Here is a 15,652-nt window from a genome sequence, read left to right on the forward strand (position 1 = left end):
GTACCTGGCACTATGCCCAACCCACCACAGGGCTCGGATGATACTGGTGCAGGAAATCAACAGAGCCTCAAATGCATGTTGATCCATCTCATCTTCCACAAATGCCAGAAAACAGACCAGAAGGTCATTCTGGCCTGGGGATGATAAACCTTTTCCGAGAATCTCCTCTGTGAAACAAAGTCCAAGACAAGCAAACAGAGATCAAAGTGGCCTCTGGGCCCCCTCACCTTATCAGGGTCATAGTGGCCAGCACATCCCATCCAGGGCCATCGAGTGGATTGGCCAGGGCCATGTCTACCCTGTGTGCTGTGGCTTATGGGAGACAGGGAGGGTCTGGGCATAAAAATTAAGAGATTGAAGGTCAAAAGCTGTCCCTGAGGTTTTCAACTCTACTTCTCCTTTCTTCCTAATAAAGCAGAGGGCATTTCTGTCATTACGTGATAGTCTTGGGCTTTGGAGTCTGAAAGATCTGGGTTTGAATACCTGTCACCTGCTGCCCGACCAATATTCCTGGGACAGGGTCACTATGAGGATAAAATTAAATGACAAAAGGCTTAGATCAAAAGGCATACTCAGCCCTCCATCATGAACACATAGTATCCATCTTCATCTCTCCCTCACCTAAAGGCATCCCTGCCCAGGTGGAGGAATAGTTAGGCTTACTTCTGTTTTTCTTTCCAAATCTGGACAAGAAGGTGCAGAGGGATGAAGCAACTGTCCTAAAGCATGGGTCCCCCACTACGCATCCCCAGGACTGCCCAGCCTGCCTCTGGCAGGACGGACGCTAGGGTTGGCGCTGTTGGAAACATGGGCGTGGGCAGTGTCTATGCTGCGCCATCTGCCACGCTGGCTAGAGTGTGACTGTGAAAAGTTTGCTGATACTTAAAAAAATTTGAAAGTAACACCTAACAAAGTTCAGAAGTCCACGTTTAACTGTGGCTTCTTGACGCATGTCACCATCGCTAGTGTTGCACGGGCCAGACCCAGGATGAGATGAGCCTTGGGGTCTTTGGCATTCACGGTGGCAGAGCACAGCTCTGTATGAAGGACATGGTCTGAGTCTGATCAAGAGTTTATACCACCAGGAATCCCCCCCCCCAAGGAGAAAGACTTCACTGCTAAATGTTGATCCTTCCAAATTATAATATTTGCCTTCACCTTGTCTAATGTTTAATCCATGTTTATCCAGCACCTTATTGATTAATGGTCTGAGGGAAGTGACAAGGCAGCAGGAGCCTTGAGACCATGGATGGCACGGTGGGGCTGCGGGTGCTACTGTGCGTGTGCCTGGCTTCCCTCCTCATCCCGCAGGCCATGCCCACTCAGGGTTCACCCCCAGGCAGGCCCAAAGTCAGCAAGGTATGTGGGTAAACCCTCAGGTCAGAATCAGGCAGCTAGGCCAGAATGGGCCCGGGAGGGACACAAGACCCCTACCCCGGGGGGCCAGGGTCACCCCCACCCACCTCGACCACCGCTGACTGGAGATGAAGTCCCAGGAGCTCAGGGGAAGTGAGGCCAAGGGGTGGAGGACACAAGCTGTGTCTCACTGCCGTCCCTTTGCAGATAGGCTACAGTCCCTTGCATGTGTCCACTCACACTTGTCCTGGTTTTGTTTTACAGAAGCGTCAGACTGTGGACACAGTGAGTGAGAGTCTCTACAAAGGGGTCTGTGGTGGGGCCATATTGCAGCCTGTTTTCCCTCATGCTTCAGGGGGCCCCCTGGGCAGAGGGACTCTATTTCCCAGAAACAGGGGCTTTCACGTGAGCCCCACTGCGTGGTCTCTGGCAGAGAGGACAGAACCGGTCTTCCCAGGAGATCTGGTCTGTTCTCTGGGCACCCAGCATCTGAGCTGGGTGTTGAGCCCCTGCACAACATGGGGGGCCTCTCACTGGCTCAAGGCCCCCATCCCCCATCACTGCCACAGCCCCTTACATCTCACTCTAGAGTGTTGACGGCATGACCATCCGGAGTTTGAAAGTCAACTGCAAAGTCACCTCTCGCTTCGCCCACTATGTCATCACCAGCCAAGTGGTCAACAATGCGGATGAAGCCAAGGAAGTGGCCTTCGATGTGGAAATCCCCAAGACGGCCTTCATCAGTGACTTTGCCATGTGTGTGCCCTGGCTGACTCCCACACCCAGAGCTGTCCGTGCACCAGCCCCAGCCCCAAACCATGGCTCAGGGTGGCCAGATGGTGCAGACCATCTCCTCTGTCCCAGAGGGTCACAGACCACCCCTGGCACTTTAGGTCTTCCATCTTGGAGGCGAAGTGGAGCCGCTGACAATGTGTTTTCAGCATAGGGCCCAGGGAGCAATGGCAGGCATTCGAGGCTTCTTGTCGGATTCTGTAGCTGTGGCTGCTCACCTCACTGCTCTGAACAACTCTGTGGGCAGTGGGAGGAGCCGCTCCCTGGACAGGGCCTTCTTGGGGGTCTAGGTTAGGAGCACCTCCAAGATGAAGGACTGAGCGGTCGGAGGCGGGGCACCTCCCCTGAGGGCTTCTTCCTCCCTACAGCACAGCGGACGGAAAAGCATTCATCGGGGACATAAAGGACAAAGTGACTGCGTGGAAGCAGTACCGGAAAGCCTCCGTCTCGGGAGAGAATGCCGGCCTTGTCAGGTGAGTTGTGGGCCTTGCTGCCCCGTCTTTGGTGCTGTCCTCCCCACCCTTGGGTGGAGAGCAGCCCCAGGCTGATGGGAAGTGAGCAAACTGCCCAAACCCAGATGCTGGCACAGGTGCACCGGACAAGGCTGATGTTGACTTGCTCCTCTTCCCAGCCCAGCCTCGAGAGAAGGGGGCCCTGTCCTTGAGCCCTGACCCTGGCCAGCCAGCTAAGGGTGAAGGGCAAGGAAACCTGGGAGTAGCATGAATGTAAGAGAAATTGATTCTGAGGGCCGTGCTTTAGGAGACAAGAACCCACATGTCACTCACCATTTGTCTGTGTGTCGTGGCTGCTGGTGGTATGTGCAGGGCCTCGGGGAGAACGATGGAACAATTCACCATCCACCTCACCGTTGGTCCCCGGAGCAAGGCCACCTTCCGGCTGACCTACGAGGAGGTGCTGAAGCGAAGACTCACACAGTACAACATTGACATCAAAGTCAAGCCCAAGCAGCTGGTGCACCATTTTGAGGTAGATTGCCGGTGGCCGTATGCAGGGGAGCCATATCTGGAACAGGGAGCCGACTCTCTGTCACTGTGGCTCTGAGCACTGGCTCAGGACCCACGGGTGTGCCATCCCAGGCCTGAGCACACAGGAAGGGAACTCACTCTTTGGGCAAGTTCTAGGGGTTCTTTGTGGAGAGGGAGCTACCCGAACCCTCAGAGCCTCTGCTTGCTCATCTATTAAATAGGGCTTCCTGTGTGCCCTGGAGCTGCCACATCCTTGTTGGGTAGTTGACAGATATTAAATATCCAGGTGGTTGGTATCTAGGAAGTCCCAGGCAGCCTGAGGGGCTGTGACTGTCGCTGGCACCTCAGTGGTGGTCAAGTTGAGGGGTCTAGGCACGCACACCTTCATTTGACCAATATTTTGGGGGTGCATAAAACATGCCAGGCCCTGTGCTGAGGGCTGGGTGGGTGTGGCACACAGTAGGTGACCAGGACACGTGTTGGCTCTTGGCTGAGACTTGATGGTGGACTGAATGGGAGCCTGGGTACTTCAATGATGCAGATCGACGTGGACATCTTTGAGCCCCAGGGGATCAGCAAGCTGGATGCTCAGGCGTCCTTCCTCCCCAAGGAACTGGCAAACCAACTCATCAAGAAATCCTTCTCCGGGAAACAGGTGTGTGGGATGGCTGGGGGTGGTGGCGGGCCCCCAAGACTTCTCAGCCTGGCCCAACCCCTCACGAAGTGTCCAGGCTTGGCCCGGGAACCAGGCAGGGGCCGCAGGCTGCCCTAGGGGTGAGGAAGGTAGGCGTTTTGTGGTTGGTATCCCAGGGAACTTGGCACTGCTGGTTCTCCCAGCGACTTAGCAAAAAACGAGTGCTGAGGCTGGGGAAGGCATCCGCGCTGGTTACACGGTCTGGGGTGTGCTGAGCCTCAGTTTCCTCTTTGCCCATGTCTCATGCTTGGGAGAGCATTCAAAGAAACCTAGGGCACAAGAGGAAATCTTAGGTGCTGTTGTAGTTAGGAGTCCAAGTTGCAGGCCTCTAGGAACCAGAACTAAGTTTGGGAAGGCCTTTGGGCTATCCTGCCACTTACCACTTGTCACTCACCTCCCATTTGCAGGACTCCCCAAAGTCTCCTGCTTGCCCCTCCCCAGGTGTGGCTTCTGCATTGGTAATAGTGCCCTGCTTTCTAATTTGTCCTCAACTAGAGCCAGGAGCAAGCCCTTTAGTCCCCGCCTACCTTTGGTAGTGACCCCACAATAATCACGTGAAGGGAATGTTTCTTATGGTTTTGGAGGGGTTTGTTTTTAAACAAAATAGGATACCCCCGATTATTATCCAACATGCTTGCTTTTAGTAGGAGGCGAAAGGTGGGTCTGGGTCTCCCTAACAATCCTTTTCAAGTTTTGTGGGGGCTTTACAATAAGTATATTTTACTTCTATAATGAACAAATAAAAAGTAAAAAGTATTTAAAGAAAAAGTGGAAAGTTACAAAAGTATAGAAAAGCAGAGTGAAACCCATCCCTAATTTCCCTGAGCACCAACACCAAGTCAAAACCAGACCTCAGCCTCTGCCCTGGGTCCTCCCAGCTTCTCCTCTTTGTCTGCCTGACAGGGCCGGCAGGGGCGGGGGTGTGTGTGTGTGTGTGTGTGTGTGTGTGTGTGTGTGTCCTGTTTTCCAGCACAGTATTATTGTCTTGCTTCTGTACTCCACAGTTTACATTAACTGATGTCTCTCATGTTCTCTAATGCTATTATTTTGTACCCAAAGTGGTGATGCTTGTTGTAGAAAAGCCCCATGATTCAGAAGCATATAAGCAAAGAAACAGAGGGCCCGCCAGACTCATTTCTATGCCCATGCAACACACACACACACACACACCCCTTATGCTGTGTTTGGGAACACCCTGGCTGCAGCTACACAAGCCAGTAATGCCTCACACCCTCTGTGGTTCCAGGGTCATGTGCTTTTCCGCCCTACTGTGGGTCAGCAGCAGTCCTGCCCCATGTGCTCCACATCCATGCTGAATGGAGACTTCAAGGTGACCTACGATGTCAATCGAGACAAACTCTGTGACCTCCTGGTGAGCCTGAAGCTTCTGGCCTGAGACTCAGAGGGCAGGCACGGGTGCTCGTCAGAGGGGCCTCACTTGCTCCTTTGTGTTTTAGGTCGCCAATAACCACTTTGCCCACTTCTTTGCCCCCCAAAACCTGACGAACCTGAACAAGAACTTGGTTTTTGTGATTGATATTAGCACCTCTATGGAAGGCCAGAAAGTGAAGCAGGTAAAGTGTGGCTGTAAACAGTTCAGCCAGCAGAGGCTTCTGCAGCCTTGATACGCGCCCCATGGTTTTGTTGCCAGAGTCTGGGTTCGGGATTTCTGCTCCTGGTGGGAGGTGGAGGCAGGCGATCTCACAGGAAATCCCGCGGTGGGGGGCTCTGGCATCAGCCACTTCCTCACTCTGCAACAGTGGCAAGAGCATTCACTTCTCCTCAGTAGCAAAATGAGAAGGATAGCAATGCCCATGGGGTCATGAGTCTGGCAATGGGGGTGCTTGGAGGATGAAGCCTTCTGGTGGATGTGCCAGGGACAAGCGTGGCTGTCCACGAGGAGTCTCGCAGCAGGGCACAGCCCACTGAGTGCCCTGCCCACAGGGCAGGGAGACTACGGCTGAGTGTCAGAAACTGAGCCCCCTGTGGTCCTTTTCCTTGATCCTGCCCCATTCGAGCTCCTGGGTCTTTCCTCTCCCCATGCTGGGTCCCTTGTCTTCACCATCCCCTCATCTACCCCCATGGCTCCATAGGACACTCCTCTCCCAGAACCACCTGGATGGCCTGTCCACCATCCCACTTGTCCACTCTGTGCCTCTGCCCTGGGGAGTCTCTCAAAGGGGCATCTGGATCTGACAGGAAGCACTCTGCTAGAGCCATGTTCCTTCGCTGACTGTCCTGTCCTTACAGACCAAGGAGGCGCTCCTTAAAATACTGGGGGACATGCGGCCAGGGGACTATTTCGATCTGGTCCTCTTTGGGACTGATGTGCAATCATGGAGAGGCTCGTTGGTGCAGGCATCTGCCGCCAATTTGCGCGCGGCTCAAGACTTTGTGCGGCGCTTCTTCCTGGCTGGGGGTAAGCGCAGGGATCTCAGGCCATGTTGGAGTCACTTCTGTCCCCTCGGAATGAGGTCATACACTGGCCTACTTTCCTTCCTTTGCAGCCACAAACCTGAATGGAGGTTTGCTCCGGGGAATTGAGATCTTGAACCAAGCGCATGGGAGCATCCCAGAACTCAGCAACCATGCCTCGGTTCTCATCATGTTGACAGACGGCGAGCCCACAGAGGGTAAGCACCTCAAGGACTGTGTGGTGGGTGGTGAGCTCTTTGCGACGGAAGGCATTCAAGCTGAGCTTGGAGGTGCTACTGGGGGGCAGAAAGGCTCCAGGCAAAGTCAAGCCCTGGCCTAAAGACAGAGTTCAGACCATAACATCTGCAGGAGAGAGAAGGCATACTTCTACGATGAACTGGGAAATTGGGGAAGTATCTATATGACCCCAGGTTGCGCAAACCCCAGGACGATAGGCAGGATTCCTAGATGGAATTTAATGACCTGTGTATTCAGCACCAACGGTGTGCCAGGCATAGCACTAGGGACCAAGAAGAGATACCAAGAGAACAAGATTCAACTCTGTCCTTAAGGAGCCCAGGGTTCACTGGGGGAGGCTGACCCAGGAACAGAAGCTCTGCTGAGGCCCCTGAAAGAACAGGGTGCCAGGGGGCTTCAGGACTGCAGATGAGGGGCATCTGGCCCAGGCAGGGTCCCAGGAGGCCTTCTGGAGGAGGTGACCCATGAGCTCAGGCTGGAAGGAGGAGAAGAGGGGCAGGAAGAGATCCCTGGCAGAGGGAGAATCTTGAGCAAAAAAAAAAAAAAAAAGTTTGTGCAATGACAGAGCCTGCCTAAGAACAGCATGTGCAGAATAGAGGAAACAAGGGTGGGAGGGTGAGCAGGGCCTCACAGGCCATGGCAATGACCCATGGCAGGGTTTAGAGCAGAATCTGGTCTGCTTATGATAGATCCATATAGTTGGGCAAGTCTTTAAGAGGCTGTGAGGAGCTGTAGTGATTGGGAGCCAGTGGGATACATTGCCTCAAGATGCTGGTGGGGACTGGAGATGGGGGGGTCTGAGATAGGAGGCTTGGCCCCCCTCCCAGGGAGTGTGCCCCAAAGGCCCATTGTGCCTTACACGCCCATTTTTGGTATTCTGTCACTGCCTGAATGTGTGGCTGCAGGTGTGACAGACCGTTCCCAAATCCTCAAGAACGTCCGCAATGCCATCCGGGGCAGGTACCCGCTCTACAACTTGGGGTTTGGCCACAATGTGGACTTCAGTTTCTTGGAGGTCATGTCCATGGAGAACAATGGACGGGCACAGAGAATTTACGAGGACCACGATGCCACCCAGCAGCTACAGGTCTCCTCCTACTCCCTCTGCCCCCCAACACACCACCAATGGCATGCCATGGGGGAGCCTGGTCTTAGCAGCCTTTTTCCCATCCATCCAGAGGACAGATAAAGTTCTGGAATGTAATTTGAATCAGCTGCATGACCTCAAACCAGTTACTTAACCCCTGTGAGCCTACAATTCCATCTATAAAATGAGGGTCGCAAAACTCCACTTTATGAGTGGGTTTCTCCATTGGGTGCCCCAGGTGACCCATCAGCTCTGAGGTTGTGCTCCCCATGCCCCACCCCTGCAGGGTTTCTACGACCAGGTAGCGAACCCCCTACTGGTGGATGTGGAGTTGCTCTACCCCCAGGACACCGTCTCAGCCCTGACCCAGCACCGCCATAAACAATACTACGAAGGCTCGGAGATCATGGTGGCTGGGCGCATCGCTGACCACAAACTGAGCAGTTTCAAAGCGGACGTGCTGGCCCGTGGGGTAAACAGTGGGCTGCGGAGGGTGGAGAGGTCAGTCAGCACCCAGAGGCTCCAAATCCACACTCATTCTCCACCTCTGACCCCCTTGCCCCCAGGCCTTGCCCCAGGGCAGTGCCCCACCCCTGCACCATGCCACACGTACCCCAGGCCAGAACATTCCTCCACACGGGCATCTAGGGGACAGGCTGGGATGGAACCAAAATAGCCTTGATTAGTTGTAGTCCCTTGGCCCAAATGGATCACTTGTTACTCCTTACATCATTCTCCATAAAGGTATGAGAGAGCGAGAGGCCAGCCTCTTCCTTTTCACTTGACAGTCTTTTCCCGAGCACCCAGATTTGTGCCACAGTGCAAGTGCCTGTATGTGTGTGCACGCTGTGGGGGTCACAGCCCTGTGAGACATGGACCCTGCCCTGCTGGGGGTGGCTTCAAGCCCTGCCATGTGGTCAAGTGTTCAGAACGAGGGCTTTGAGTGAGGAAAGCTGCGCCAGACCCTGGGTCCACCCTGACCAGCTGGGTGGCCTTGAGAAAATGGGTCGCTCTCCAGCCTCAATTCCTTTTTCTGTACTGAGGGGTAATACTGCACTGGAGAGTTGTGTGGAGTAAGTGAAATAATCTATGTAAGGTGTTTGCGCAGTGTCTGGGGCACGGGATGCCCTCAGGAAGTGATGTCCCTGGTATCATAGCTGGAGAGAGAACAGCATTTGTGGGGGGATGCAGTAGGCATTTGAAGGAGGGGGACACATTGGAAGCAGCTTGATGGTGGAAGTAGCTGGATGTGTGATGGCATCTCCCAGAGACAGTAACTTCAGAAGGGCAGGGTCTGGTCCTCCCACCCAGGATCCTTGGAGCCGAGGCCACTTTGACTCACTGAGAGGGCCCGGCAAGCATGTGCGGGATGCAGGGATGAGTGAGGGTGAGCAGAGCAGACTCGGGGAAGGGCGGTGCTCAGAAAGAATTGCAGAGTCTGCACACAGTGGGGTCTCCGGACCCTCCAGCACCAGCCAGTGGTTGTGCCCCTCATGGTGCACGGCCCCTCTCCCCATCACGACTCTCAGGAGGGCCAAGAGTTCAAGGCAACCTGCTTGGTGGATGAAGAGGAGATGAAGAAACTGCTCCAGGAGCGGGGCCACATGCTGGAGAACCACGTTGAACGGCTCTGGGCGTACCTCACCATCCAGGAGCTGCTGGCCAAGCGGTAGGACCCCTGCGGCTGGGGTGCACACAGGGCCTCTGCTCCAATGAGGTGAACGGAGAAGGGGTGGTTCTGGGCCTTTGAGGTTGGGAGCAGGTCAGCTTGACTGGCCTTCGGCTTTGCTGAGTTAATATCAACCAGTTAGTCAACAGCGTGGGCAGGACCCGGTTTGCCCCCGCTGAGCTGCCGGGTCGGGGGAGGCTGCCTTTTACTGAGAGGGCCGCTGCATCCAGACATGCTTGCATAATCCTCACAGCCCGCGGGGGCAATTTCCTCATTATCCCCGTTTCACAGATGAACAACCTGAGGCTCAGAGAAAGTAGACCACTTGCCCAGAATCTCCCAGTTCTTAAATTCTCTGCGTATTTCTGAGGTGCATTCCCCCAACCTGGCCAAATCTCCAGGTTTCCCAGGTGGGAGGGCTTTCAATCACGAGGCCCCTGGAGGCATCCACGGAACAGGGCACTGCAGGTGCCTGATACGTGTTTGCTGAGTGAGTGAGTGGGTTAACAAGTGAGCAAAAGGGCCAGGGAGTGCACTCCATTGTCATCCAGGTTGGAGGGCTTGGAGCTGGTGGGTGTCTCATAGGATGAAGTTGGAGGGGAAGGAGAAGGCCAACGTGACGGCCAAGGCCCTGCAGATGTCGCTGGCCTACCAGTTTGTGACCCCGCTGACCTCCATGATCATGAGAGGCATGACGGACGAGGACGGCCTGGAGCCCATCATCGACAAGCCCCCTGAGGGTAAGGGCTCTGCAAAGGGGGAGACTGTGGGTCTGCAGAGGCTTCTGAGGGCCAAAAACTTCCTGGGCTTTGATTCTCTTCCCTTTCTTTCTCTTCCAGATTCTCTGCCCTTGGGTGAGTTTTTCGGTCATGTTGGTTTTCAGGAGGGACTCCTGGGGGCCGGGCAAGCAGCTGGTGCTCCAGCCCCTGGGCGCGTATCCCCCTGCTCCGTATCCTCCAGCCTTTCACCGCAAACCAGCTGCTGCCCCGTGAGCCTGGGGAGCCCTTGTGCAGCCTCCTCCATGTGGGCTTCCGTGTGAGCCTGTGTCTACCAGGCAGCCGGGGTGGGGGTGCCCAGGGGAGGCCTTTGAGGCAGGCGCTGAGGGTGATGCTGTCTGCTCTCGCTGTCCTCCACAGAGATGCTGGGACACAGAAAGAGTAAGTGGCGGCATCCCGTGGACATACATCTCCTCCTCATGCTGCTGTCCCTCAGGTGGTGCGTTCAGTCCTGAGCGAAGGTCCTATTATCCTGAGGACGAAATGACAGCCAGCGTGAGGCTTCCTCACTGCCTCTCCCTGGGATCCTCAGAACTGCCCCCTGGCCCTCTCTGGCCTCCCCTTAAGCCAGCAGCTCTATCAGGCCCCCATGGAAGGAGGCAGACCCAGGGCCAGCACACCAGGAGGCATCAGGGGCTCGGGGTCCACTCCTGTGGCTTCGTGGGGGGGCCTGAAAAAAGGAGCCAAAGGTCCCAGGGAGGCAGGGTGCCATCCTCCTAACTGCCGTTCACTCCCTGCCAGCATTCATGCTGTCGGCCTCGCAGCCTTCCCCAACTCGACCCAGCTACGACATCCAGCAGTTGCCAAACCAAGTGACTGGCGGTGAGTCCCGGGGAGGGCCTGGGGGATGCCCCTGCCTTGCTCCTGGCCGGCTCCAGCCCTCCTGCGGGACACTGAATCTAACAGACTCCGTGCTATGCCCCCAGTGGACACTGACCCCCACTTCCTCATCCACGTGCCCCAGAAAGAGGATACCCTGTGCTTCAATATCAACGAGGAGCCCGGTGTGGTTCTGAGCCTGGTACAGGACCCTGATACAGGTATGGGTGACATAACCAGCTCTGCCAGACCGTGGGGCCTGGACTCCTCCGCTCTCAGTGTGCAGCTGCAGACAGGACAGCAGCAGTGGCAGTCACTTCCCACAGCCTGTGCCCCAGTCACCTGGCGGGGTTCACCTGCCTCCTCCCCTCCCATCCACCTGCCCTAGACAGCACCTGCTTCATGGACATGTGACAGGGGCAGGCACACAGGACCCTATGTCTAGAAGGGCCCATGCTTGGTTTAATACTCTGCTGTAACTGTTTTGAAATTCTTAATGTTTTTTGAACAAGGGACCCCTCACTTCCATTTTGTACCAAGGTCTGCAAGTTGCATAGTAATCCTGCCATGCCTTCAGCCACGCTGAGGGGGCCTCTGAGTCCATCTGGCCACTCACTCTCCCTCCCTCCCAGTCCAGTCAGGCTGTCTGCAAGGGTTCATTGGGTACCTCCTGGGGGCCATTGGTGCAGTAAGTCCCCACTCCTGTGGAGTTTCGGGAAGGGAGACAAACAGGCAAGCACATTCTCAGATGACAGCCTCCGAGCATGAGGCATGCTGTGCTGGGGTGGGGAAGATGACGAGGGGGGCTTTGGGGCTGCTCAGGTCAGAGGAGGCCTGCGTGGCCTGCTTCTGTGCCAGGGATTAGGGCCGCAGAGAAGGAGCAGGCCCAAGTCCCGTAAGACCTCCTCGTGGCCTGGATGCGAGGCCTCAGTGGCAGGTAGTGTGGTGGGAGGGGAGGGGAGCTGAGTGGTGCCGTGTGGCCTCCCCAATCCTGAAAGCCCCCTTGGGAGGGGAGCCCCTCAAACCTGGTGTGGGATGGGTGGGGTGTGGATGTCTCCCGGAGGGAGGCGCAGCACCAGCAAAGGCAGGCTGATGGGGGGGAGGTCTGGCAAGAGCGGCCCCTCCTTGACCTGGACGGCCCCTCCCCGCACTGCAGGCTTCTCAGTGAATGGGCAGCTCATTGGCAGGAAGGCCAGCAGCCCCGGGCAGCACGAGGGCACGTACTTTGGGCGGCTGGGGATCTCGAACCCTGCAACGGACTTTCAGCTGGAAGTGACTCCTCAGAACATTATGCTGAACCCTGGCTTGGGTGGACCCGTGTTCTCCTGGAGGGACCAGGCTTCAGTGCGGCAGCATGAGTAACCAGGCCGGGGCCCGAGGGCTTGGTGGGGAGGCAAGGGCAGGGGTGGGGAGGGACAGGGCACGAAGCCCCAGAGCCAGTTCAGATGCCTGAGCTTGCTGGGCCCCAGTCACCTGAGCCATGGCAGTGAGTGACATCCATGTGGCCTCCCTGTGAGCTGAGCAGACATGTGGGACCCTGAGGCCCACCCCCCTACTTCCCTCAGTTCCCGGACACATGCTCTAGGCCGAGCTGCCTGCGCACCTGGGCCCTCAGGCTCCCTTGCCCTGCAGTCCATCCTATCGCCACCAAGCAAAGCCGACTCACCTCTCGGGCCTGGCGCAAAGGCTACCTATTTCCTGACACTCCAGAGTGTTCATTTAGCACCTGTATTAGGATGCCTTGCCTTGTGTTTGTTCCTTCCTTCCTGTTCACTCAGCAAACTCTGCTAGGCACCAGAGCCTGGCACCAGACAGAGAACTATAGGAAGAGGTAGGCAGAGTCCAGTGTGCAAGACATAGACGATGAGTGGCAGTCAAAGGACACACAGATTTTGATATTAGACAGGCTGGAGTCCAAGTCCTGGCTTTACCGCTTTCCAGCTGTGTGGCCCTCAGCAAATTACTTAACCTCTCTGAGCCTCACAGGATCAGAGAGAACTGAATGATCAGGAAGGGTGTGGCACAGGGTCTAGCACACCGCAGGGGCCCCATGCGCAGTAGCAACACAGTGGGAGGAGGAGCTCACAGCAGGCAACACCCACCATCTGGGAGCAAGGGTGGGGAGCTCATGAGAGCCCGGTCCAGGAAGATGCGGGTGGACGAATGGAGAAAGGTGTAGTGTGGCTACACCTGCCCTCATGGCTACCCGGCCCTGCAGGGTGGTAGTGACTATCAACAGGAAGAGGAACCTGGTGGTGTCCGTGGAGGATGGGGGCACTTTTGAGGTTGTCTTGCACCGGGTATGGAAGGGGAGTGCCGTCCACCAGGACTTCCTGGGCTTCTACGTGCTGGATAGTCACCGGATGTCAGCGCGGACGCACGGGCTCCTGGGTATGACTGGCTAGGCAGGCCGAGCGATAGGGCACGCTGTTGAAGCCAGTGGGTTTGCCAAGGGTCAGACTTGCAGCCGGGCACCAGAGCGGACTTCCCTCCAACTTGGCCATCAGGCTCAAAAGTCCAAAGAGGGTTTTTCCTGGGGAGGGTCTTGTCCCTCAGAAAGGTGATCACACACAAGGTGAAACTAAGGCTGAAGTGGACCTGGGAGTGAGCAGGAGGGGTCCGACTAGCAGGAGGGTTCAAACAGACTGGGATCCCCAAGACCTCCTGAGTGTGATGGGTCACTGACCACACTGCTTCCCCTGGTGGCCTTCCTGCAGACCCTGCTCTCTGTGGGCACCTCCCCCTCAATCCTCTCTCCTCAGCCACATTCCTTCAGTATTGGTCCAAAAAGTCAGGAGGTACAGCCACCTGCCAGTACATTTGCTTCTCTGGAACAGGTGAACTAAAGGTGGCTTTCGATGCCAAAATGTACTGGAAATAGTCACACCCTTAAGAAAAACCTCCAAGCAGCTCTAACCGTTCAGTGAGCACCTGCTGAGTGCAAGTCCCCCGATGGTCACTACTGCTTCCAATGTGCCTTTCCAGGACAATTCTTCCACCCCTTTGATTATCAAGTGTCTGACCCGCACCCAGGCTCCGACCCCACAAAGACAGATGCCACAATGGTGGTGAAGAGCCGGCAGCTGACGGTCACCAGGTGGGTGGGCGGCTCTCCCAGCACTTCTGCCGGGGCCTTCCTCTGGGTGTCACATAGATTGAGTGGGCTCCTGGAGGGGGTGCAGCCCTGCTGATGGTGTAACCCCAGCTGATTTGTATCTCCCCAGGGGCTTGCAAAAAGACTACAGCAAGGACCCCCGGCACGGGGCTGAGGTGACCTGCTGGTTTGTCCACAACAATGGAGCTGGGCTGATCGATGGCGTTTACACCGACTATATTGTCCCTGACATCTTCTGAGCCCTGTGACTAACACACCTGTCCTTCCTTGGGACCACGGCAGAGGAGCACAGCATCCTGACCCACTGCTCAGGCCACATCTTGCTGTTCCACTGTGTCAAAGCACCCATGACTTCCATTAAAGAGAGGCTATGTCCAGTCCAGGCCAGCTGCTTTCTGGGAGGGAGGATGGCAGGGAGACAATCCAAGATGCTGTCGCCGGGAAGGGCTCAGGGGTCACAGCAGACTTGGAGGCTGGAGGGGCCCCACGCCAACTCTGCCCTGACCCCACTCTGTTCGCTGCAGCTGCCTCTGTGCTCTCTGAGTGCCTGGAGTATCCCCTGGGCACAGCCATCCTGACAGGTCCAAGGCCCAAAAGACACTGTGGCAGCCCATACAGGCACTGTTCCAAGTGCCTTCATTGAATTAACTAAATGTACGCTCCCAACAGCCCTAGGGGGATACTGTTGTGCCCATTTACAGCTGAGGAAGCCAAGGTTAGTGACTTGTCCCCCATCACTCATAGTGGCCCAGCTGGGATTTGAACCCAGGCTGTCTGGTGCCAGCATCTGTGTGCTTATGCACCCCCGTGAATACTCTTGTCAGGCTGGCCAGCTGATGGCCACAGCCCATGGGATTGGGTTCTAGATATTCCAGAGCATCACCCTAAATGAATGTAAGAAAGGCACAAAACATATATGAACTTGGGGTCCCAAGGTAGTCCTGCCGGGAGCTGTCTGCTGCACCCCTGGGCACAGGGCCGCCCCCTCAGCTCGACTCTGCAACTGTGGCTATGCAACCTCTGCAGATAGTTCTCAAAGGGAGAGACAGCCAGTGCCCAGAAGCTGTGATTTCAGGGAGCCAGTGACAGCGGCCCACTGGCTCCTTGTCCTGATGCCTGGAATGATCCTTTCAGGGCTCCTTCCCTTGGCTTCCCTTTGGGGTCCAGTTAAAGTTCAGTGTTACAAGGTGTGGGGAGATGAACCAATACTATACCTTGGGGAGCTTCTGGCCCTCTGGGTGAAGGTTGATGGGTGTTACTTTTCCAAAGGTTTCTACTTTTTCTCTGCTGGCTTCTGTCCAGTTCCCACTGTAATGGAGGTCCTTGAGGACCCAGATCAATAACACAAATCTTGGGACGCCTGGGTGGCTCAGTTGGCTAAGCATCTGACTTCGGCTCAGGTCATGATCTCACAGCTCGTAGGTTTGAGCCCTGCATCGGAGCCTGGAGCCTGCTTCGGATTCTGTGTCTCCCTCTCTCTGCTCTCTCCACTCATGCTCTGTCTCTCTCTCCTTCAAAAGCAAATAAACATTTAAAAAAATTTTTAAAAAGTAACACAAATGCTGAGATTCAGGACGGCTCCAGACCCAGGGAATATAGAGCCCTCAGTGGCAGGCAGTGGGGGGAATGGGGGCGGGAGGTCAACAGAGTCTCAAAGACCAGCCGCCATCTGGAGCGTCTAGGCT

At 55.9% G+C, this 15,652-nt stretch overlaps 1 protein-coding gene across 1 annotated transcript; it reads left to right on the plus strand.

Annotated features, from left to right (window-relative positions):
- Window positions 1–1,245: 1,245 nt before the first annotated feature.
- Window positions 1,246–14,345, plus strand: ITIH1 (inter-alpha-trypsin inhibitor heavy chain 1). The gene is made up of 22 exons (XM_029917156.1): window positions 1,246–1,359; window positions 1,621–1,641; window positions 1,946–2,112; window positions 2,517–2,621; window positions 2,973–3,135; window positions 3,676–3,789; window positions 5,075–5,200; window positions 5,286–5,402; window positions 6,079–6,247; window positions 6,336–6,461; window positions 7,407–7,588; window positions 7,875–8,060; window positions 9,118–9,257; window positions 9,843–9,997; window positions 10,097–10,111; window positions 10,394–10,414; window positions 10,775–10,855; window positions 10,960–11,073; window positions 12,009–12,210; window positions 13,071–13,243; window positions 13,838–13,949; window positions 14,077–14,345. Exons 1-22 carry the CDS (start codon window positions 1,246–1,248, stop codon window positions 14,204–14,206), a joined length of 2,733 nt encoding a protein of 910 aa, XP_029773016.1. The 3' UTR covers window positions 14,207–14,345.
- The last annotated feature ends 1,307 nt before the right edge of the window (window positions 14,346–15,652 follow it).

The sequence above is a fragment of the Suricata suricatta genome, chromosome 12 (assembly GCF_006229205.1).
Source record: "Suricata suricatta isolate VVHF042 chromosome 12, meerkat_22Aug2017_6uvM2_HiC, whole genome shotgun sequence".
Classification (NCBI taxonomy): domain Eukaryota; kingdom Metazoa; phylum Chordata; class Mammalia; order Carnivora; family Herpestidae; genus Suricata; species Suricata suricatta.

What these genes read in the sequence shown, in the direction of transcription:
- ITIH1 (XM_029917156.1), top strand. Translation starts at nt 1,246, where the DNA reads ATGGATGGCACGGTGGGGCTGCGGGTGCTACTGTGCGTGTGCCTGGCT. An exon ending in AATCCTTCTCCGGGAAACAG is followed by an intron (nt 3,790 to 5,074) that starts GTGTGTGGGATG and finishes CTGTGGTTCCAG; the next exon opens with GGTCATGTGCTTTTCCGCCC. An exon ending in ACAAACTCTGTGACCTCCTG is followed by an intron (nt 5,201 to 5,285) that starts GTGAGCCTGAAG and finishes TTTGTGTTTTAG; the next exon opens with GTCGCCAATAACCACTTTGC.